This window comes from Choloepus didactylus, chromosome 8 (assembly GCF_015220235.1).
Source record: "Choloepus didactylus isolate mChoDid1 chromosome 8, mChoDid1.pri, whole genome shotgun sequence".
NCBI lineage: Eukaryota > Metazoa > Chordata > Mammalia > Pilosa > Megalonychidae > Choloepus > Choloepus didactylus.
Window position 1 is genome coordinate 129,229,377 of NC_051314.1, and position 25,591 is coordinate 129,254,967.

At 48.2% G+C, this 25,591-nt stretch overlaps 1 protein-coding gene across 1 annotated transcript in view; it reads right to left on the minus strand.

Moving 5' to 3' along the window:
* The window catches only part of TEAD4 (TEA domain transcription factor 4), a 65,984-nt gene that overhangs the window by 28,635 nt on the left and 11,758 nt on the right, over window positions 1–25,591 (minus strand). Inside the window, exon 4 of the mRNA XM_037847513.1 lies at window positions 5,834–6,088. Within this exon, the coding sequence (XP_037703441.1) occupies window positions 5,834–6,088 (255 nt within the window). The remainder of the gene's footprint in view (window positions 1–5,833; window positions 6,089–25,591) is intronic.

Consider the following 25,591-nt stretch of genomic DNA (forward strand, 5'->3'; position numbering starts at 1 on the left):
GTATCCCTGCCCCAGCTCCACCACCAGCTGTGAGAGCCCAGGCAAAGGCCTTGCCCCTCTGGTGGCTGAGATTGCAGGGTGGGGGTGCAGAGGAAGGCTGGGGCCTGCAAGCTCTACACGACCTCGGTGCAGACAGGCCAGGCAGCCAGACATCGCCACATGGCAGCTGGTCTCAGCCAACCCCAGAAAGCACCTGGGTGGGGCTGGAAGGGTGCACTCCCCAGACCCTGGGCCCAGCCATCAGGGGACCCGTGTCACACATCTCTGCAGGGGTGAGGACTGCTGATGGGGGAAGTGGAGCTGGATGACAAGGATACTCTGCCACTGACCACAGGCCAAGGGTGGGCCCCTCCTGTCCAGGGTCCCAGCAGAACCACTGGCTCACGCTCAGGATCACGCACACCCCGCCAGGTGCCCCGTCCTTTCCTCAGTCACGCTTCACCACTAAAACCGTGATCCCATCTCCAGTGTATGGGTCATTTCAGCATCTCACCTCTGCCATGCTGAGCCCCCTCTCTCCGCCCTGCCCCCTCTTTGCGCCTGAGTCTTCCTGCTTCTCGGACCTTCTGTTCTCTTTTCAGTCGAGGCCTCAGGACACAGAGGAACGGCAAAGCAGCTACTCACTGCGTGATCTCAGGCCACTTACCTAACTTCTCAGAGGCTCCGTTTCCTCACCTAATAAACGAGGCTAACCACACCTAGGACGCCATCCTCAGTATTAACTGATGTAAGGTCCGTGAAGCACCTGCCACCCGGTAGGTCGGTAAAATTAGCTAGCACCGTCAGTACTGTTCATTGTAATAACTGTATTGCAATCATAATGTTGTTAATTAGCCCTGCTATAACTACGTTATTAGATTTCAAAACTGCAAAGGGCTGAGCCGCCGAGGCTGTGAGTCTCCCCGCCGACCTCCCAAGAGAAGAGGGAACTGCAAGTGCAGGACGCTGGACCGCTCTGGCCAGAGGCCTCTCGGGATTCACTGGGCTTCAATGAGCTCTCTGTCGCTCTCCTGCAGAACCCAGGTAGCCCCGGGCCTCTCCGTCCAGGGATCAACCAAAGCTATAAACACCTGGGGCTGGAGAAGGTTGTGAGCCAAGAAGAAAACTTGTGACACCCTCCACAGGCCCTGGGCACTTGGCCTTTCTCAGTCTCATTTATTTAGCACCTAATGTGTGCCCCCATCCTTCCAACAACACCCAACAGCAGGAGCAGTATCTGCTATTGCCACTTCACACATGCAGACTCGGAAGCTCAGAACTAGGACGAACAGTTTGCCCACAGACACATTAGCTATCAGGGGCAGCCAGTGGATCTCAATCCAGGCTCACACTATCCAGCCTCTTACTTCATGAAGTCAGGGTGGTTCTGGCCAGAAGGGGGGAAACGTGGAAAAGCTGGAAGCCTACAGGGCAACACAGTAGAGGAGCAAATGCCCAGCAAGGAAGCAGAGGAGCAGGGGACGCTCAGGGGGCTCCCTGACCTTCCACCCCCTTGTGTCAGCGGAAGAGCAGGCAGCCTCAGTGCTTGTCCTGACTTGGCCTCTAATTGGCCTAGTGGCTGGATCTGCTCCTTATCCTTAAAATGAGTGGCTCCTTCACCCCTGACATGATACCTCTGTGCCCAGATCCTCCTCACCCACCGTGCAGACTCCTGCCGCTGGGCTCTTGCCCCCTGCCCGGAGCACCCACCCTCCTCTACCCAGCTCCAGCTCGGCTTCCTTCAAGAAAACTTCCAAGACAACCCGGCCCCCCAGCTTATGGCTGTCTACAACATACATGTCTGCTTGGGTGGTTAGCCAACTTTCCCAAGATGCATTTCCTGCTCCCCTTGTTAGACTGTGAAGTCCTGGAGACCAGGCCTGGCTCAGAGCAGGTGGGCCCTTAATAAGCAAAGACTGCTAACAGGCATGGGGAGGAAAAAGCAAGGAGAGGAGAAGCAGGCAGAAAGACTCAGGAAATTCAAGAGCAACTTCCAGAAAAGAGTGTGAAGCAGCCCAGGAGGGTGGCAGGCACAGCATGCAAAAAGGGATGCCTGCAAAGAGGAAGGCTGTTAGAGCAGCCACAGGAGGGAGAAAGCGAGGCAGCCCAGGGCCAGTGCTGAACTGCCAGGAGAGGGAAAGGAAGTGTGAGGGCAGACGGGGAAACAAGCTCCCCACCCTCCCCTCCTCTCCCCCTGCCCACCCAGGCCACAGGAGGTCAGTGTCCAGCATGGCAACATGCGATGCCAGGGCTAGGGTCACGCAGTGACAGGGCAAAAATGGAAATGGCTGTGGGCAGGAGAGGGCGAGCAGCCCCAGGCCAGGGGTCGGCCAGGAGAGGCAGGGGTGCTCAAGGGGAGGGCCACAGCCTACTGCGTGGGAGACCCAGCTCAGAAACAGCAGGTGCTAATCTGCCATGCTGCTGGACATGTCATCTGCATGTCTGCCTGGCCCGGGATGGAGTGACTTGCTCCCTGAGTGCAGTGGCCTGGGCTGGGAGCAGGCTCAATCCCTCCACAAAAAGCCAAGGCCAACGCCCCTGGCCTCAAATCCTCCTCTCAGCACTAGGGAGTGAAGTTAGCTCTTCTCCCTGCCTGAGGCCAGCTTCCCACTCTCAGGCTCTTAGGGAGGCCAGAAGACAAAATGGAGCAGAGAAGGCGGGAGAGAGGGTCCCTCATGGGACGACGAGAAAACAGAAGAGGAGCCAGACTGAGATTAGATCTGACTCAGCACCCCCTGCCCCCGCCCCCACACTGCACACACTGGGGCTGAGCTCAGAGCTATATATACCTCCCAGCTGGACTGGTCAGCCCTGCAGAGCCCCTCCATCAACTCCCTACACAGCCCATCCTTGGCTCAGATACCATGACTGCTGAGAAGACATGGGGATAAGCCAGCGTGAGATCCCAGGAGGATCTGAACTCGTGGAGGACAGGTGCTGTGGGGGCTGGGTTTGTCAGCAGACGCTGGGGTGCAGCCTCCCACCAGGCCCCTGCCCAGGGCCTGACCCATGTGGAGCTGGGACCACGCTGCAGGCTGGGGTGGGGAAGAGGAAAGGAGCAGGGAGGCTGGCTTCCCAGAGCTCACCAAGGCCATGGGGGAGGGAGAAGGCGCGTAGGGAGGCAGGAGAACTAGGTTCTAGTCCCCACTCCCCCAGTGACTAACTGAGACACTGGGAGAAATCCTTGGCTTCTCTGTGCTTCCATTTCCCCACGTGCAAGACGGAAATTAAAATTCCTCCCTCACCTCCCCTGAAAGGATCAAAGAGATAATGGATACCAAAGTCCTCTGGGAGCTCCCGAGTCGTACCAAATGTAATTAAGAGGCTCCTGCCCTGGCAATGTGGAATATGACTCCCGGGGAGGAATGCAGACCTGGCATCGTGGGACGGAGAACATCTTCTTGACCAAAAGGGGGATGTGAAAGGAAATGATATAAGCTTCAGTGGCAGAGAGATTCCAGAAGGAGCCAAGAGGTCACTCTGGTGGGCACTCTTATGCTTCTGGTTCTAATGACTTGGAGTAGCTAGCAGTAAATACCTGAAACTATCAAACTACAACCCAGAACCCTTGAATCTTGAAGACAATCGTATAAAAATGTAGCTTATGAGGTGTGACAATGTGATTGGGAAAGCCATGTGGACCACACTCCCCTTTGTCCAGTGTATGGATGGATGAGTGGAAAAATGGGGGCAAAAAAAAAAAAAAAAAAAAAAAACCTGAAGGAAGAATGGGGGGGTACAATTTGGGTGTTCTTGTTTTTACTCTTGTATTTTTTATTCTTGCTTTCACTTTTTCTGGTACAAGGAAAATGTTAAAAAAAATAGGGCTAATGAATGAACAACTATATGATGGTAATGTGATCAATGGATTGTATACTTTGGATGATTGTAGGTATGTGAATAAATCTTAATTTAAACAACTGATTGTGGTTTTGAATGCACGACTATATGATACTGTGAACAATTTATTATACACTTTGGATGACTGTATATATATTTAAAAAAAAAAGGCTCCTGGCCACTGTCCCTCTCCTCTCCCTTCCTCCTCGCCCTCCTCTCTGTCGTCTCCCATCTCCTCCCCTCCGATTCTAGCACGAGACCTCTACGGGTTCACCACCATGGCCAGAACCCAGAAGTCTGCCAAGCACCGCTTTCACCTGCTTGCCCTGCTCAGGCTCCCCTCCTGCCACACAGATCTCCAACCCAAGCACTGCCAAGAGACCAGTGCCCCACATTTTCCATGCATGGCTCTGCTGTGATTGTCCATGTTGCCGCAGATGTCTCCTAACCCCAATTTCTTCCCACAAGGGAGTGTAAGGATAGAAGTGACTAAAGACGAAGCATCCCGAGCCCCTGGTCCACAAGGCACTCAAAGAAATGTCTATGGAGCTGCCACCGTCTGCATCCCCCCAGGGCCTTCCCAGACTCCTGCAGCACCCTCAGTGCTCTCCTTTTGCTGAATGCCTCTTGCATGCTGATGTTTTGCACGATCTGCCAAGTGTCCTGGGTAAAGTGTCTCCAACCAAACTGGCAGCCCTTCCCTGCACTTTCTCATCTCCACACCCCAGCTCATGGGCAGCACCCACCCCATTCCCCACGAAGCAGTGGAAAGAGTCTCGGCACCCAGGGGCTCGGATTCCTCACCAGCTGAGTGCGGATAACATGTGTAAAGCACCCAGCACACCTTGCACCCAACAGGTACCCCACGCACATCAGCCACCTCCTACAGAAAGCTTCCCCAGGGGCCAAAAATAAGAAGCCACCCTCAGAGCAGGAGGAAGCGGTTAGCACAGGGGAGGGATGGATACCTGCAGGAGGAATACTCAGCAAAGCCAGGGAGGTGTGGCTGGGAAAGAGAGATGGGCAAGAGTACCCGGCTCTGGTCTGCCCCAAACAGCCAAAGGGAAGAAATCATTTGGGCAGTGTAGGGAAGGCGACAGGTGAAGGATGAATGGAGGACTTTTGGGAACTCTGCCACTCCCTGGGCCATAACAAACTAGATTTGAATTTGCTCAGTCCCCAGGGGCCCCTAACCAGCCGGCAAAGCACCTGTGCTGGAAGGGCCGGGGGTGGGAGGCGCTTGAATGGAAACCCCGGTGGGCCACTGGCCTGGAGCCGTCATGTCGGGAGCTGCTGACTCTGGCCAGTTACAGAGCTCCCAAAATGGATGTCTCAAGCTGGGGGTCCTGGGGGACTTTCCAAAGGGATGTCCAGCCGTTCAGTTTTGTTTCTGTTGTTTGCTTCGCCAGCGGCCCTTCTCTTCCATGCAAAATTCCACATGACCCCACGCAGACTGTTTGGCCCCAAGTGGCAGCTAGACAGAAAGTATATCAGTGTTTTCTGGCTCTGCAGCCACTCGCAAAGAACAAGGCTCCTTCTGACCACCCCAGCTGGAGGTGACCTTTCCTGAGGGAATGGCTTGCAGCACTCAGACAGCTCCGCAGTCAGCCTTGGATTACAGCCGTGTGTGCTCACCTTCTCCACCCTGGGAGCGTCCCCAAAGCAGGGACTGGATCTGACCCACCCACCCCTGGCACACAGAAGGCTCAATGTATGTTTGCGGCATGAATGAGTGAATGAATGAATGAGTCCAGCGATCCTGTTCTTGAGCTGGGTGATGCTCAGGTATTTGCCTGGGGTGTGGCTTGCTGGATTCTTCCCCTCTCCTCTGGGGAGATGCTCTACCTTGGCCAGAGCCCCCTTTTCCCAAGCTTTCCACCACCACAGTTTCGCACCCCTCTGTGCCCCACCCTCCACACCCACTCATGCCCCAAGGTCACTGTGTCCAGTCCCTCACGTGCAGGGCTTGAGCCAGAGCACAGGGGCCCACTGCCTGGCCTGATAGGCTCCTTACCATACATCTTGCCCTCATCCGACAGGATGATCTTGCGCCGGCCGCAGGGTGGGTAGATGGCCAGGGCCTCCTGGAAGCTCTGTTCGATGTCTGGGCTCCACACACCCTCTGCATCGTTGTCGATGGGCTTGTCCAACGCCTGACTGCCCCCCGAGACGTTGCTCCCCTCCGGGGAGTTGGGAGAGCTCCACTCGTTGGAGGTAATGGTGCCGGCCTTGCCCTCCAAGGCTCCGCTTGGAGGAGCACCCGTTGGACCTGTGGGGACAGAAACCACAGCACTGGTGAGAAGTGGGGGAACTGTGTGGGCCATGGGGCAGAGGGCCCGCCATGGGGTGCCAGAGTCCCCAAACCACCTGCCCGTCCCCAGCACAGGGGTGTGGAGGGAAAGGCCAGGGATTTCAGGGGACCAAGAGGTCTGAAAGAGTCCAGAGACTTGGGCTCTTGGGTGGGTCATTTCCCCTTCAGAAGCCTGAGCTCCCCCTCTGTATCAAAAGAGCAGAGCAACCTGCAAGATCTGAGCTCGGATCTAAGGATCCACGTTTCACAACGGGGAGAGAAGGACCAAATGCCAGGGGATGTCCTGGCACTAATGAGTGCTGGGCAAAAAAGGATGCAAAATGAAATGCCGGCCAGCATTCTCTTCCTTCCATCTCCAGCTCAGATTCATTTTTTAAAATAATGTTTTTCTCAACTTAATGTGGTAAAATATATTTAACATAAAATTTGCCATTTTAACCATTTTTAAGTGTACCATTCAGAGGCGTTAATTACATTCCCGTGTTGTGCAACCATCACCACTGTTTCCAAAGCTTTCCATCACCTCAGAGAAATTCTGTACCCACCACCTCAAAGAGAAATTCTGTACCCATTAAGCAACGACCTGACACTCCCCTCCCTGCCAGCCCCTGGGCACCCCTCATCTGCTTTCTTTCTCTTTAAAAGAAGATTTTTAGCCCTGGCAGATTCTCACAGGTTGGGGCGATGGCAGGAGGAGTTGCTGGTGCTTCTGGAGGCTGACAACCATGAGACAAACCCAGAGACCTCTCTGGGGAGCAAACTGTCCAAGCTGTAAATTTCTTGACACAACTCACAAAACTTTGGGAAGGAGCAGCCCATACTGGTAGTCTGCAAGGCAGTGTTTGGAAGAGACACACAGTGTGGAAACACTCACCTCCTCCAGCCCTCCCCTCTCCCAGCCACTGAGCACATCTGCAAGCAGGGCCTCTCCCAATGACACACATCACCCCCTTTCCTTCTCCCCCATTAGTCATGAGCATTGTGGTCCGTCAGCCCAAACCCAGACCCAGGGGTCTAAAGCCGAGTTCCCACCCACTGCCCTCCAGCAGCTTCTGAGATCAGACCTTCCCAGAGGTTCCCTCACTCGACTCTCCCCCACCACCACCCACGCCCCTGGACCCCCGGCCTGGCCCGCAGCCTCCAGATGGACAAAGACCTTCACAGAGAGGGGCTGCAAGTGTGGGTGTGAGGGCGAGTGTGGTCAGCCTCCACAGCTGCGTCTGGGAAGGCACTGGAAGGGAGGTGGAGGACCGAGGAGCTCGGCCAGGCTGCTGGCTCGGCTGTGCGGGTGGAAGGAGGTTGGAACCATGGAAACAAAAGCAGACACTCCAGAGGAAACCACATCCAGTCCCTTCCTGATGAGGACACCAAGGCCAGAGAAGCCTGAGGACTCACCCAAGGTCACGAGTAAAGGGGCAGCTGGACCTCGACCCCAGCCCTGCAGGGTCCCAGGCCTCTCCGTGGCACTGGAAGTCAACTTCCATGAAGGGTTGTCTGAGGGGTCTCTTAATCCGCAAGAAACTAGCTTAACCTCCACCAGGAATTCGGGTCTTGATTCTATCATGAACTTTGCAACATTTTTCTGTACCTTCTGAAACAAACTTCCTAAAAAAGTTGTCAACTTAATTGTTGGCAATATGGTAGACAAGATGACTTTAAGACTCTCACTTCATAAAAGAAACCTAGAAATGATAGATCAACTATAATAAATACATTTTTAAATGCAGAGCTGATTTCAAAAGAAAATCCTTAGAGGCCCCAAATGAGAGAACTCTAAAAAGTAAGCAAATGAGCTGAAGCTACAGTAGCCTTGGGAGGCAAGAGGTGAAGTGGATCGCCGCAACGAAGAGACTGTTTTTTTTTAAATGCAATTTTATTGATATAATCACATAACATAAAATCATTCAAACCATTTGTTCACAGTATCGTCATGTAGTTGTGCTTTCATTGCCTCAAACTTTGAACACTTTCATTACTCCAAAAACATAAAATTAAAATAAAAAAGAACATTCAAAACATCCCATTCCCCTCCTCCCCCACTATATATTTACTTTTTTTAATAGTGTAATTTGATATAATCACACACCCTACAGTCATCCACAGTGTACAGTTATTCACAGCACCATCATACAGTTGTGCATTCATCACCAGAATAAATTTTTGAAACTTTTCCTTACTCCAAAATAAAAATAAAAGCAAAAAACAACACTAAATCTTTCCATCCCCTCCATCCCACCATATTCTTCATCTAATTTTTGTCCCCATTAGTCCACTCATCTGTCCATACACTGGATAAAGGGAGTGTGACCCACAAGGTTTTCAGAATCACACAGTCACACTGTGCGAGCTACATAGTTACACAATCGTCTTCAAGAATCAAGGTCACTGGGTTGCAGTCCAACAGCTTCAGGTATTTCCCTCTAGCCATTGCAATACACTAAAGACTAAAAGGTGATATCTATATAGCCTATAAGAATACCCTCCAGAGTGACCTCTTGACTCCGTTTGAAATCTCTCAGCCACTGGAACCTTATTTTGTTTCCTCTCTCCTCCCCCTTTTGGTCAAGAAAATCCTCTTGATCCCACAGTGCTGGGTCCAGGCCATTCAGAGATGAGGCCTTAGACCCGAGAGATGGGGAGAGGGTGGAACTGAGAGCCATATCTAAATCCTCAAAGAAAGGATGGAATAGTGACAACGCATGACAAGGAAGGTGGTCTGTCTGGGTCTAAACTCTAGATATAAAAAATTGTACTACCTATAAATTTGTAACCAAGGGCCTGCCCTTAAGTAGATTTGAGATTTGAATTTTGTATTACCCAGGAACTACCAGCCAATTCATAAAAAAACAAACAGAGGTTCCAAGCTGAAAGGACATAATCTTACCCCAGACTGCAGAGGATTCCCAAAGATAAAGCCTTGCTAGAAAGGCTCTCCTAATCCAAAATGATAACATATAAGAGGAAACAATCCACCATAATCAAGATTCAGTGTGGTTAGATACCTAAGAAGTGCAGATATAACTGAACTATCAGATAGAAACTGTTATATAATTATGTTTTAAATGATTGTTGATTTAAAGAAGGAAATGGAAACATGAGAAAAAACAAGACACTTAAAAAACACATAGTAGACTGGAAAAAAGAGTCAAATAAAACATTTGGAAATGAAAATTTCAGTCACGGAAATTACATACTCAATGGCTAGAACTAACAGCAAAGTCGATACAGCTAGAGAAAGAATTAAGAACCTGGAAGACAGATCTAAGGAAATTACCAAGAAGGGAACACACAGATAAGAAACATATTTTAAAAATGAGAATACAGGTATGGAAAACAGAATAAAACAGTTCAACATACCTCCAATTAGAATTCCAGAAAGAGGGACTATTAAAAATGTGGTAGAGTAACATCTGAACAGATAATAGCAGGGAACTTTTCAGAATTAATTAGAGACAGGAATCCTCCAATTCGGGAACCATACTGAGTCCTAAACAGGACAAATTCAAATAAAATAAACACATATTTTAAGGACACTGCAGAATATAAAAAAGAAGGTGTAGATCTTAAAAGCATCCAAAGTGAAAAATGACAGATTACCTACAAAGGAAGGACTACTAAATCACTAAGCAAACTTCTCAAAAGTAACTCTAGAAGACCCAAGATAACATCTCCAAATCACTGAGAGAAAAAAACTGTCAACCTAGAATTTAAAACCCAACCACAAAAACGTAAGACTATACCACACAATGAACCCTAAAGTAAAATATAGACTGTTGTAACAAAGGTATCACACTAAATGCAAAGCATTAATAATAGGGAAAAATGTGTGTTTGGTGGTGGTGGGGGGTACCTGGGTACTTGGCATTTTCTACATGGTTTTTCTGTAAACCTACAACTCCTCTAATAAAATATATATATCAAGAGTGAAGACTGAAAAAGGAATTTTCAGGCAAAGATGGAAAGAATTTACCACTAATAGGCCCTTACTGTAAAAACACCAAAAAATAAAAAAATAAAGAAAGAATTTAAAGGAATCAATATGAAAAGAAGGCATGAGACACAAGGAGGTAAAGATAAGTGTAAATCTAAGCAACACTAACTGTAAAAAACAAAACAAAACAAAACAATAACAATGATGACTAATTTGGTGATGCAAGTATAAAAATATGTATGTATAGATAGGTCAGTATGTAGGTAGATGATGGATGGACAGAGAGAGACATAGATAGATAGATAGAAGTGGGAAAACCACATTCTGAACTATAAATTCAGAAAAAGCCTCTGATAAAATTCACAATAAAAACTTAGCAAACTATTAGAAATAAAAGGAAATTTCCTTAATCTGATAAAAACCTAATCTTACAAAAACCTAAAAAATAAATATCCAACTTGATGAAACCCCTTCAAAGTAAGGAATAAGATAAAGAATGCTCACTTCCAACACTTAACATTCACACCATACTAGAAGTTCTAGCCTATACAAAGGACAAGAAAAAGATATTTAAAAATTGGAAAGAAATAAAACTGTCATTCTCAGAAAATATGATAGAAGATTGAAGATTCCAAAAATTATAAAAACTTTTAAGCTAGTTGAGCAAGATCAATATATCAAAATCAACTGCATTCTTTTGTACCAGAAATAAGCTACAAGACAATATAATTTTTTTAAATATTCCATTTACAACAGAAACCAAAGCCATATTTTTTCGAGTGATAAACCTAACAAAATAGGAGATGTTTTCAGAGAAAACTGTAACTTTTTTGAAATATATAAAAGAAACAGATAGGGATACGTTGGAAGCAATACAGTTATTTTAGGTTAAAAAATAAAATAAACGGAGAGAAATTGTGTGCTCATGGATGGGAAAACAATATAAATTCTATATAAATAAATCATAAATTCTATCCAATTATAATATAAATCCCACCAGGCTTTCCATCAAGCTTAACAAGCCAATTCTCAAAATAAATGGATGAGCAAGACCCTTCTGAAGTTGTCTACCTCATTGTCTTCATTCTCCCTTTCTTACTTTGGTTTCCTCCTCTCAGACCCATTCCATGAATGTTTTCCTCGGGTAAAACCATACACATACGCCCCAGGTGATCCCACTGATGGCTTCCACTTCTGCCATGTTTTTGATCCCCAACTCTGTATCCCCGAGCTTTAGGCCAATACAGCAACTACCCACCAGGCATCTCTAATCAGAGGTCGGCAATGCTCCTCAAACTCAACACGTCCAAACCCTTCTCAGCTTGCCACTGAAGCCTGCTCCTCCTCTGTTCTCCTTCAGGAAACAACACAACCACCTACCCAGAGGTCAGAAACCTAGGATTAGATTCTGCCTTTTCCCTCTTACCTCCTACATCCTGTTAACAACCACATCCTGTCCTTCTGCCTCCTAAACGTCTCCTGAATCCACTGCTCTTTCTTTCTCACTGCCCTGACCCAAGTCCCACCAATGCGCCCCGGGATGTCTATAGCAGCCCCGTCCAGACTTCCTAAGCTTTTCACTGCTGCCAGAGTGATTTTTCTAAAACACAAATCTGATCATGTGATTCCTCTACTTAAAATCTTTCAGTGGCTTTCCCATGCTCTTAAGATAAAACTACATATCTTTTTTCTGTGTATATATTTCATAATAAGGAAATAACTGAAATTGCAGAACTATACCCATAATATTCTTTGAAATCTGCTCTCTAACTACTTGGTAAATTCTACTTTGAAAGTTATCACTATTCTGTATATACGTTACAATAAAACAAAATAAAGCTAAAACCACATACTCCAGAGTGTGATTGACAGGGAACTTTACCAGCTGATTCCTGCTCTCCTGCCACACCCTCCATCCATCTGCACCACCCTCTACACTTCTACACTCCCTTCCTCACTCTCCCCCAAGCCCCAAACTCAATTACCCATCTTGCCCACAGCATGTTAAGCTCTTTCTACACCCCTGATCTCTGCTGCTTCTAACTCTCTTCCCATCTCTCTTTCAGCTACCCAACTCCTGCTCACCCTTAAGGTCCAGCCAAAATGTCACCTCCTCTAGAAGAGGACCCTAACCAAATCTGGATTTGGTGCCTCCATTGACTGCACTCCATCAGATCCCTTTCAGTATCCTAGCACCCATCGCCCAGTGATTTTTCTCCTCACTACACTTTGGGGAGGGCAGCAGGGTTGATTCTTTTTCTACTAAATCCTTGGCACATCATACAGTGCTGGCAAACAAGTGAAAGAACAAATGAATGGGTATTTGAAAAGTTCTCCTAGTGGAATAATTTCTCTGATAGGAGGATAAATGACTGTGTTTAGCTTCAGGAACCAAAAGGACATCTCTGGAAATGTCTGGATTATGGCACATCATTGAGAAAGCTCGAGTTGCATGTGCCTTTTTCCCTTTGGGATTTATTTTGGGGGTTTGTAAAATGAAAGTGTGAGGTCTGGGAAATGGTTTTGGTTTCAGTTCTGCAACCAAGTGTGTGACGTGGGCAAATCACTGCCTTTCTCTGGGCCTCAGTTTACTCAAGAAATTGCTCTAGTTGGGATCTAGGGTCCTTTTCATGCCCACAATGTCTGTGGCTCCCACTTCCTACCTAGACCCTCCGCTTCCTCAGGGAGCTTTCCTACTGGCCTCAAAACATGCCATGTACACTTTCACCTGGGTTTGCTCAGAGAAGGCTGGGGATATGTCCCACATGATGGTCAATAAGATGAGATGTTATCCAGGACAGGGCCTGACACAGGGTGTCAATAAGAGATATTTTTGTCGTCATCATTTTATTAAACCCCAAGTGAAGATCTGATATACTAAATGAACCCAATAGGTACGCAAACCTTAAGACCCTGACTAAGGTCTCCTAGGACCTGGCTTTAACCCAGATTTTCCTCTTGGACCTGACACTAAGCACAGATGGAAAATCTGAGCCAGGCGGAGGTGATGTGGAGACCAGAATGTTAGGAGAGCCAGCAAGGAGGGCAGCCCCCTTCCCCAATCCTATGGGATCCTGTGCCACTTTTAATGTATTATGTTCCCCAAAATGCCATTATCTTTGATGCAATCTTGTATGGGCAGACATATTAGTGTTGATTAGATTGTAATTCTTTGAGTGTTTCCATGGAGATGCTCCCCACCCAACTGTAGGTGATAACTGATTGGATAATTTCCATGGAGGTGTGGCCCTGCCCATTCAGCATGGGCCTTGATTAGTTTACTAGAGCACTACATATGCTCAGACAGAAGGAGTGAACTTTCTACAGCCAAGAGTGACACTTTGAAGAATGCGCAGGAGCTGAGAGAGGAGCTGCAGATGAAAGACAGTTTGAAGATGGTCACTGAAAGCAGACTTTTGCTCTGGAGAAGATAAGAGAGGACAAATGCCCCAAAAGCAACATTTTGGAGAACACCATTTTCAGACGCAACCCAGGAGCAAGCAGACAACCAGCCATGTGCCTTCTGAGCTAACAGAGGTTTTCCGGACGCCACTGACCATCCTCCAGTCAATTGTTGATGTGTTACCTTGGACACTTTATGGCCTTAAGACTATAACTGTATAACCAAATAAACCCCCTTTTATAAAAGCCAATCCGTTTCTGGTGTTTCGCATTCCAGCAGCATTAGCAAACTAGAGCAGACCCCTCCAAGAGCCAGAAGCCATGGTCTCAGGCCCTGCTGCTCCTTGGAATCCCCTTCCTGCCCCTACACTCCTGAGCTAGACTGGCCTAGGGAAATGAGCACTGTCTGTCCCTGCAGATGTCTAGCCCAGGGCAGCCTAGTGGAACACACCAGGCCTGGGGAGCACTGGAGACTCCTCGGGCCAGACAGTGCCCCACAAGTGCAGTTTTCTAAGGACCTGCACTCCACGTCCCCGTGACTGGTTGTCTCCCAGGAAAAGCAGGGCAGCAGGTCACCCAAGGCCCTGGGCCACGGGATTTGTTACTGAAATGGCCTTGATGCCAGCCCAGTGTGGCCCTGCTGCCCTGGGTCTAGAACTAACCCTGGCTGGCCTCTCCACCCTACCCACCCCCAGCAGGGTCTGGCAGCTGTCTTCCCTCTCTAGGCAGGCCTCCCAGCAGCCTCTGCTCCATGGCTAGTGGAATGGGGAGGTAAGCTAACACCATCCAGAAGTGTCCCCACTCCTCCTCCTTCTCCAAATGCTCCACAGTGAACCTGGCAGGCTTGCCAGAGTGAGACCTGGAAGGGGGGAGTGGGGGCGGGGAAGAGATGGCATCGTTAAGCCTGGGCCATGTGCCACCAACAGAGGATAAAAATAATCCCTGGCTCACCTCTCAAGGCCTGGCCCAGAGGCCTCCTGCTCCGCCTCAAGCCCCACCCCAAAACCCACCAGATGGGCCACCCAGTACAAACCCCAGGCCCAAGCAACACCCCACCCCATCGTGGGAGACCACAGATATGGTTCACTCAGGAACTTTCAGAAGAACCGGGAGTTCATGGGCTTTTATTAAGTTCTTTGTAATAACCAGAACAATAAACTGAGGTTCTCTATTACCCCACCTTCAAAAAGACTTTCAGAACAGAAAAGCAATTACAATCCCCAGGTGAGGAATGGAGAAACCAAGGCTCAGCAAGGACAAACAACTTGCCCTGAAAAAATGGCAAAAACAGACCTCAGACCCTGAAGTCTTCTTTCTCTTGTCATCATCTTTTGTTCAATTTCACTTATATGAGATAACTAGAATACACAAACTCATAGAGACAGAAAGTACCAGGGGCAGGGGTGGGGTGGGGACTAGGGAGCTAATGCTTACTGGGTACTGAGTTTCTGTTTAGGGTGATACAAAAGTTTGGTAATGGATGGTGGTGGTGGGAGCACAACATTGTGAATGTAATGAACACCCCTGAACTGCGTACTTGAAAGTGGTTACAAGGGGGAATTTTATGTTGTGTATACAGTTACCACAATAAAAAGTTTAAAAAGAAAAAAGGAAGCTTATGAGACTTGCCTGGTGGCATCCAGAAAGTGATGGGTGGACAATTAGAAGAGGGCCTGAGTCCCCGACCATGAGGATACAAATGGTTCCCTGCCTTCCCTCTTCTCCACCCACCTCCGACTCCAGGAGCCTTGGGGCTCTAGGCAGAAGGTTCCAGCCACAACAGGATCCTCATGACCTGTGGGCTCTGATATCGCAGCTCCTACTCTGCTGCTTCCCTCCCTGGGGCCCTATTCGAGAACTACCTCCTTCATCCCAGTGACTGCCCTGTAACTGAGGAGCTGGCAGAAAAAAGAAAATTTGGGGGTTTTCTTCCAACAGACCCATGCACATCTTCCAGATAGGAGTTTCAGAGGCATAAAGATGCAGGAGGCAGGAGGATGGCTAACATAACACAGGTTGGGGGCAGGGTAAGAACAGAAACCCTGCCCCCTTTTGCTTCAGTCCCAGCACAGAAATCCTTCTTCAGGCTGGTGGGCTTAAGTGCAAGGCTTGGTTACGTCTCTGAGTTCAAGTCCTTTGTTCCAATCCAATAGTGTTCCAGTTACAGACCAACACAGACACAATTCTTCCCTCCAACACACTTTAGGGCAGAGAAGAAAATGACCCCTCCCACCATCACCACTGGCCATTCCTACTGGACCAGCTCTCTAGCATGAGAGGGTCATATGTGCAAGTGCCAAAAGGTGTTGCACATGCCGAAGCAGAAATACAAGGTATAAACACCCTGATTTGGGGTGGGAGGGGGTGTCTCTGGGCTTCACTGTTTCACCTCATTTTTAAATTCCTGGATAACCAGAACAGTGGGCCTGGGCCTTTCTCCAGACCCATCCCCTCACTCTCCTCCAGCCTCCAGAATTTATTCACATTGTGTACCTGCTTAGCACAGGCCTTTGTACTAATCTAATTCCTGCCACCAGTTCATCCATAAACATCTACTGAGTACCTGCTCTTGGACTAAACTCAGGAGAAACGGTCCAGGTCTTCAAGGGGCTCAGACTTTAGATGGGCAGAGCAGGGGGAGTGCAAGAACAGACGTGTAAATGTGTAAGTGCCACAAAATGTTAGCGGCTTCGAGGAAGGAGTTACAGGACATGCAGTATGGCACAAAGGCCCAACTCAGAAGCTGCTTCCTCGCTGAAGCATTCCCTGACCCCCAGCTCCCTTGGCCTCCAACCCAGAACATGTACTGCCTCAACTACTCATTTGGTGCTCGGCAAGTTCTGTCTTGGCCAGTCAGCCGTCTCCTGTCTTCCATGTCTACGACGACGTCCTTCTTATCCACTAGAGCCAAGGCTGTATGAGGACAAGGGCAAATTTATGTCCCCCGAGGTGCCTAGTGGCTGCCTAGCTGTAACTCAGTTGGCTGAGTGGGAGGACGGGACCTGGGAGCAGAGCCAGACACCCACCTCCACACACGTGGCAGTGCCTTCTCACCTCCTCACACACAGCATTGCTCCTCATCTCCTCACAGGTGGTGCCCAGCCCCTATGCATTTGTCTGAACCCTACAGGACAATTTCAGGCAGTCCAACATTCGTGGAAGCCTGGGACACTGGGGGACACAGATGTTCTGCTCACCAGAAAGATGAACTATTTCATTATTAATACTAAAAGTTTCCATCTTTGAATGCCCACTCTGTGCCAGGCACTGGGCATGTTAGCACCTCTACTCTAACTTCCCAAGACCTCTCTGAAGTGCCTATTATCCCATTTCACAGACAGACAGACTGAGGCTCCTCAGAGAGAAGAGTCGTGCCCACGTCCCACAGCTAGGAGGTGCCAGGGTCAGTCTGTCAGCTCGGAAGCCCTTCACCACACAAACCACCTCTCATCACCACACTGCTTCTGTACCTGTTTGGTTCACACTTCTGTAGACAATATGAAGGTGAAGCAGTCTTACTCTGCAGCATGAGGGAGTCAAGTTAGATGTGAAGACTAACAGGGAGGGGTACCAGACCCCAGACTGATTGGCTCCGAGGAACCAGTGACGCTTCTCTGTGCAGATTCAAGAACCCTCCTGGTCTCTTAGCACAGACCCCACTGCTCCCACAGCCTCTGGGAAAGGTCCCAGGGGAAATGCAGTGTTCCCAAAGGTTGGGTGGGTGAGAAAAGAACACTGAGGAAGTTGCCCTCCAACTTACAGGAGAGGAGACTAAGATCCTGAGAAGTGAAGTGACTTCCCACGCGGCCACATAACCAGTTAGAACGGGAACTAGAACAAACCTCCTCCCTGTGCTTTCTGCCACACAATTTCAACCCCCACGACCCCACCTGGATGGCTGTCCTTGAGGGGAAGGCAGGGTGTGCTCCAAGGATTGGTAGAAGAGACCCACCCATGTGGATAGTCACATTTCCCAGCCAAAAATATCCCCTTCCCTGCTGACTTTCATGCCTAAAAGCTCACCATTAGTGCTTCAGTCCTTTGCATCTTCCATTCAGTCATTTAAAACTGTGTATTGAGCACATGCTATAGGCTGGGCATTGGGATAATGCTCAAGTAAGCCATAGTCCCTGTGTCTAGTGTGCGTGTGTGTGTGCACATGTGCGGGGGTAGGGGTGGGGTGTTCAGAGTTCCCTGTAAAGGTGCGGGTACCTGAGGGAGGCAACATGTCAAACCATTTTAGTGAACATCTTGGGGAGAGGGAGGGAGAGAATGGACTTGAATAGATGTGGAACTCAAGGTCCTGGGAATCCCACACCAGACAGTGGCCTGATGGCAGAGGTGCCAAAGGGCACCAGGAGGCAGAGGGAGCAGAAGCTGTGGGAGGAGCCGGGAGGAAGGAGACTGCAGGGGACCAAGGAAAATGGCCTGTTTATAGAAATAAGATAGGCAGGTTCCTAGTAGGAGTCCCTACTGATAAGGGAAAGAGAGGGAGTGGAAGGCAGGAAAACAACAGGGAGCCAAAGGGCTGGGCTGGGCTGGGCTGGGCTTGGCCTGAGGACTCAGCTGGAAAAAGCTAACCCCAGTGGGACTCTAAGAAGGCAGGGCCAGGGCTTGCTAGAGACCAGAAAAAGGCCTGTCTCAAAAAATAACAAAACCAAATAAAAGCTCAATGCCCCAATTCCCATCACTGGAGCACCCTCCCCTCATGCTAAGCGTCACTCCCTCCTCTTCTAGCTTCTGTTTCCTCATCTTTCCACAGAGCTGTTGTCAGGACCCAATGGGACAGGACAGGAAAAGCTCATGGAGCACAGGCCAAGTGTGGATACATTCCCAGATGAACCTTTCAACGGGAAGAGGCTCATCACTTCGTTTTCAGTGATGGGGTGGGAATGCCGGGGGACAGTGGGAAGGCTTACACAATTCCTCCCGACTGTAAGAACGTGATGAAAAACAGAAGCCACAGGGAGATGGACCCCTTCAGGCATTGCCTAGCCAGGGGAGAAGGCAGAAAAGAGAGAGATGCCGTGGGGCGGAGATTAAGAGTTTAGGCTCTGGACTCGGATCCTGTCCTGGGTCAGCCTCATGCTGTCTGCGAACCAAGACAAGCTACTCTGAGCCTCAGGTTCTCCCCTACGTACACTCAGGAGGTGATAATGTTATGAGGATTAAATTCGATCATGCCCATGAGATGTGAGCACTGGACCTGGCAGGCTTTGGTGACTCTTCCTTGGCCACGGGTGTCAGGCGGGGTGCTGGAGGGGAGCGGGAAGTAGCAGGAGGGATTCAGGACACAGTGGGGAGGGGCGGGAGCAGAGGAGGAATGAAGGGCAAGGAGAAGAGATAAGTAAAGAGGTGGAGACACTCTCGGCAATAGGCCAGAGGGGAGGTGATCAGCAGAGAAAGGGTGGGTGGCTCAGAGATGAAGCCACGATGGGAGATAAGATTCCTGAGTGGATAGAGGCCCAAGCCCATTGCCCAATCATCCTGGGGTGCCTCCTTCCCGCCCAGCCCCCAGCCCGCAGCAGCAGCAGCAGCAGGGTGAGAGGACGCACCCTGGCCCCAGCACCCCCATTGCCTCGCCTCTCCAGAGGGGGAAGCTGGGACCCTGCCCCAATCAGTGTCGGGCCATGGGTGCCTGTGGGCGTGGCCCTAACACATCTAAGAAGTGGGTCATGGCAGTTGGTGTCCATGGCCCTCCACCCTGTCCCTTCCCCTCCATCGCCTGCCCTGGGGCCACTAAAGGAGGTGATGAAGCTGTGATGAAACAGGCTTTAGGTCTCAAGCACGGTGCCAGGCACATGGCAACTTGGAACAGCTTTGTGGTAAACCAGGTTCCACGCTCAGCTTCACCAAGGAGATGTGGCATGGTGCCTTGGGCCAGTTACTTCTCCTCTCTGGGCCTCAGTATCCCCATTTGCAAGAAGAAAAGATGGGGAGAGTCAGCCTTGTATTTTTTTTCTCCTCGGGGCCTTTCTTCAGGGTTCTAAAGTAAAGCAACAGTCAGGAAAGGACTTAAGGGGCAAAAGTACTGAACCAAACCAGCTGGCTGCACTTTAAATAGGCTTGCCCTAGGAAAATTCAGATCCCAAGACAGATAATTCAGCAGGGAAGACCTTGCCTAACTTGCCCTCAAATAGCAAGTCCCCCCAGGGTGCACACAGAAACTGAGTGGACACACCAACTCCTGTGCTGCTCAAAAAATGTGTCGTTTCCCCAGCCTTGGAGATGGGTTTGCCCGGACTTGGCTGTTCCCCCAAAGAAAGAGACAGGACTGTGCACCACCCAAGTCAGGCCCAGGGTGTGCCACCATCAGGCACCCTGCAGCATCAGGCATCCTGGGTGGGCGTGGGGAGCACATTCCCTGACCAGGAAAAAGAAACTGGCCTGAGCAGGAGCCAGGCAGGAGCTCTCCAAGCTGGAGAGGAGCCCTGCACAGGCCCTGGAGGCAGCAGGCCCTGAGAGCTGCAGAAAAAAACGCTCCTAGGGCTGGGCTTTCCTCTTCAGCTCTGCCCCTTTCTCCAGCTCTAGGCCTTAATCATGTCTGGAAAAGGTCCCATCCATGGGAAGAATGAAGACCTCAGTGCCTGGATGGACCAGCTCCCAGGACGCACGGGTGGGACAGGCTGGATGGAGCCCGGACAAGATGTAGGAGACAGCACCTATCCCAACCTTGGCTATTTTTCATAATAAATGTTCTTCTGTCCCAGAGCCTGCCTGGATGGTGCCAGGGTTGAAGACTGAGGTGATCTAGAAATTCTGCTTGTGATCCAAAGCCCTCAGATCCTAGGCTGGGATCACCCCACATGGGACCCACCCTGACCCAGAAAACTCATCCCCATTGATTCTCCCTGGCACCAGCCACACCCCCAGTGGCTTATCCCTCCAGGCCCAACGATCACCCCACCTCCCATTCCAGAATGCACGGTCACCCAGTTTGGGTGAAACCCGGGCTGGACACCAGCATTTGTTTTTCTGAAGGGGCCAGCCCAGCCTAACCCAGCAGGACACAAGGATTGGGGATGGCACGGCCAGAGGTCAGGGAAGATGGCCATTTGTGCCCCTTACTCCAAAGCATGTTTGATGGCAGGTACTGAACAGGAATGGAACTTTGTGGAAGACCCTATTTCTTCTGGCCTTTTCCATAGGCCATTCTCCAGTGTTCCCCCACCCCCACCCCGGGTCCCACCCCTTGCAGAAAAGCCGAGCTCAGGACACCAAACGCTCACCCCACTTCCAGAATCCCTCACACCCATCATCTTTGGCAGACTTGCTCCTTAAAAGGTTTTCCCCGGAAATTTGCAAGTCACCTACCTAACAAAGAACTTGTATCCAGAACATTAAAGAACTCTCAAAATAAACAAACTAAAAGAAAACAGTTCAAAAGACTTGAACAGACACTTGACCAGAGAAGATATGTGAATGGTAAATAAGCCAATGAAAGATTCCCAGCCTCATCATTGTTACGGAAATGCAAATCAAACACACAGAACCAGAAATGCAAATCAAAACCAAATGAGATACCACTACATACTTATTAGAATGAAACAACAACAACAATAACAAAAAACACTGTCAAGAGGATACAGAGCAATAGAGCAATGGAACTCTCCTGCTTTGCTGATGCAACTCCAAAATGGCACAGCCGCTCTGGCAATGTCTTACAGTGTTACATGTACACATACCACATGACCTTGCAATCCCACTCTCAGATATTTCCCCAAGAGAAATGAAAGCATATGTTCACGCAAATCTGCAGTCAAATGTTTATAGCAGCTTTGTTCATAATCAGCAAAAGCTGGAAACAACCCAAAAGTCCTTCAGCCAGCAAGCGGATAAACAAACTGTGGTAATCCACAGGATGGAACACTGCTCGACAATAAAAAGGAACAAACCATAGATATAGGCAACAACTTGGATGAATCGCAAAGGTATTAAGCAGAAAGAAGCCATACTCAAGAAGCTACACACTGTGTGATTCCATCATGACATTCTTGAAAAGGCAGAGTTACAGGCAGGGAGGACTGATGAGCGTTCCTGGGAGATGGGCCAGGGAGCAGGGGGAAGGAATTACAAAAAGGGGCAGCAGCATGAGAAAATTTCTGGGGGCAATGGGACAATTCTGAATCTTCATTGTGGTGATGAATGCCCAACTCTGTGCTTGTCAAAGTCCATGGAACTGTACAATAAAAACTTTTTACTATACACAAATTAAACATTTTTAAAAATATTCTCCTTATTCTGCCCAGTACAAATTCACCTCATTAATAAATCCTAGTTATCTCCCCACTTCTAATCCACTTCATGATGATAGCTCTCAATCGCTGCTTTTACCCGTCTTCTCACAGGTATTCCTCTCTTCTGTTCATACACACACATGGCTGTCAAAACCCTGCTGTCCTTCCAAGCCAGCACAAATGCCTCCTCCTCCTCCACGCAGCCTTCCCTGACCCCTCCCAGCCTCGAAGGAATGACTCACCCTTTCCCAGCACCCCACAGCACTTGTTTGTGCCTCTAATTAGACCTTCCTCACCTTACAGGTTATTATCATTAGCTATTTATAGTCTGTCTTCCCCCGCTGGATTGCAAGCTCCTTGAGGACAGGACCAGGTTCCCCCTTTCCCCCTGGGAGGCCAGCACAGTGCCAACCACACCGTGGGTGCTCCATGACTGTTGTGGATTGGTGCAGGGCAGGCACCGCTGGAGGGAGCTGATGCCAAGAGAGGCGAGTTGGCAGTGCCGGGGCTGGCAGTGTTCTGAGGAGGGTATCAGAAGCCACTGTAATGGCTTTACTTCTCTTGCATAAGCAGCCCAGCTATTGCCTATAATGGCTTTACTTCTCTTGCATAAGCAGCCCAGCTATTGCCTAAACCTCCAAGTGCTGGAAGTGACCCCACCTCCCATTCCAACATGAGGTCATCCAGTTTATGATGGAGCATTTCTTAGGATGCTCTTGCTTCCTCCACGCCACCCGGCATAGTTCCAAGCCAGGGGCGGCAGATGCTCAGGACGTACCTGCCGAGGGACGGGAACCTGTTCCTTCTTCAAGGTGTGGTGGTTCCTGACTTCCAGATGGCAGGCCCACTTTGCAGCAATAGCAGATCAGGGCCCTCTCATCAGAAGACAATTTCTTTATGTAGAACTACAGTGGTCACCCCACAGGGCTACTTCATGATCAGTTTTTCTAAGCACATCACCGATGCCCCCCACCTCTTACAAACTCCAGCTTGTCTGGGGTCATTTATTGAGCAAACTCTTATGCAGTGCTTGGTATGTGCCAGGCAATGATCTGAGCACTTCACAAAGATCAAATCACTTAATCTTCACATTAACTGTATGAGGCTGATTCTAATAAGATGATCATTCCCATTTTATGGAGGGGAAACTGAGTCACATAGCAGTGGGATAACATGCCCTGGGTCACACAGCTAAGGAGGGGCAGAACTGGGACTTGAACCCAGGCAGGCGGGCTGTGAGGCACTGTCCGAAGGGTATCTTCTTGCCACAGGTGGCTATCAAGCACTTGAAATGTAGCTAGTCTGAACCAAGATGTGCTGTTAAGTGTAAAATGCATGCTGAATTTCAAACACTTAGTATGAAAAAAAAAAGGAAAATATCTCAATATATCTTACTATTGCTTATATGTTAACATGATAACATTTCAGCCCTATTCGGTTAAATAAAATGTATTATTAAATTTACTGTACCGGTTTTTTTTACTTTTTGAACGTGGCTATTAGATAATTTTAAATTCCACGCCTGGCTTGCATTAAATTCCTGTTACGGCTACACCGTGCTTGGATCATCTTCCATATCCCCCAACCTCAGGAGGAACCAGGAAGTAACTCCCCTCCAGATGTCCTCCATTCTGCCTCCGCCACCTGCTCTGACCCCACCCCTCCCAGCCTTCCTCCAGTGGAGGAGGCAACTTAGCTCTACCTTCCTCCAGCAGGAATCTCAGCAAGCAAAAACACCTCACAGATCAGCTAGTGCAGACGCTGAGAACCACAGACTCTTGCAGGAAGCCGAGGCCTGAGAACCACTTAGCCAAATTTCCCACCCAGGCAGACACCTCCTCCCAAGCACCCCCAGCAAGAGGTGGCCACGTGGCCACTGCTGAGACAGTTAAAATTATGGCAAGCTCATTACTGCAAAGGAGAGGCTAAACCTGCTTATAATTGTGCCTAAGAGTCTCCCCCTGAATGCCTCTTTGTTGCTCAGATGTGGCCCTCTCTCTCTCTCTCTCTGGCTGAGCCAACTCAGCAGGTGAACTCACTGCCCTCCCCGCTAAGTGGGATCTGACCCCCAGGGGTACAAATCTCCCTGGCAATGCAGGATATGACTCCCAGAGATGAATCTGGACCCGGCATTGTGGGATCGAGAATATCTTCTTAACCAAAAGAGGGATATGAAATAAAGCTTCAGATGCTGAGAGATCTCAAATGGACTCAAGAGGTCACTCTGGTGGACATTCTTAAGCACTATATAGATAACACTTTTTAGGTTTCAATGTATTGGAATAGCTAGAAGTAAATACCTGAAACTATCAAACTGCAACCCAGTAGCCTTGACCGCTATGACAGCAATGTAACTTACAAGGTAACACTATGATTGTGAAAGCCTGTGGATCACACTCCCTTTATCTAGTGTATGGATGGATGAGCAGAAAAAATGGGGACAAAAAACTAAATGAAAAATAGGGTGGGATGGAGATATCATTTGGATGTTCTTTTTTACTTTTATTCTTCTATTCTTATTTTTATTCTTTCTGGTGTAATTTGTAAGAACAAGTTCAAAATAGATTGGGTGATCGAATGCGTTAACTATATAACTATATGATGGTACTGTGAACAGTTGATTGCACACTATAGATGATTGTATGGTATGTGAATATATCGCAATAAAACTGAATTTAATTAAAATAAATAAATAAATAACAATCAAATGGAAAAAAAAAAAATTACGGCAAGCTCAATTCTGAATAGATCCCAATACAGCCACCCTCCAAAACCAGACGTGGCTCCAGCACGGCGAGCGTCTCGCGGCTCGGCAGGCAAGTCTTCCTGGACACGGTTCCTGGCCACACCACTGGCCCACACAGTTCATGGTCCAGTGGTTGTGGTGGAAAAGAACTGCTCAACCTGGATTCAAACTCTAACTCCAGCATTAAGACCGTGTTGTAACTCTTTTCCTCTTCCGTGAAGTAGAGGCTGAAGACAAAAACCAACAAATCCCTTATCTCACAGGGCATTGTTACGAGAATTAAATGAGATAATAAAGGCAAAATATGTACAAGCCCAGCATTCTACTTTTAATAGTCACCTCCTAAATGTTAGTTTTCCCCTTTCCCTTCCTTTCATCACCCAAAAACTCCCAGGTTTTATTTTTTTTTCCACATGAATTGTTAGTAAGCTCCACCCTATTCTATACTTACATAATTGATGTTTCAAGTTAAATACAAGTGCTTCAAAATTGCTGTATAGCTACCTGTTAAATCATACTTTGAAAGTTATCACCTTTCTGTATATAAGTTATATTTCACAATAGGGAAATTACTGAAATTGTGGAACTGTAACCCATAATATTCTTTGAACTTTGCTCTCTAACTACTTCTTAAATCATATATTGAAAGTTATCATTTTTCTGTATATGTTATATTTCACAATTTAAAAATGTAAAATAAATAAAAAAGGTTAAATGCAAGATTTTACATTTCAACCTGTCAGATTTCATCTTGAGACAAGGATAGATGTTCAATATGGTTCAATATCAAGTAAATTTTTTAAGGCTAAAAGCCCAGTGGGGTGCCAGTAAATAAATTAAGATACATTCATATAAGGTAATATTATTCAGATCCTAAAAATTATAGTTTTAAATCATTTTTATGACATGGGATATTACGATATAGTGTTTAATGGGGGTAAAAAACAGGATAGAGTACAACTGCAATTATGCTAAAATACATATAGATTTACAAGAACACAAATTTGAAGGAAAATATACACAAACACTAACCATGCTCATCCCTGATTTGTGGGACTATTTTGTTTTCTTCTTTATAGATTTCTTATTTTCCAGATTTTCTATAGTGAACATATATTAATCTTAATAGTTGGTAAAAATTTTTA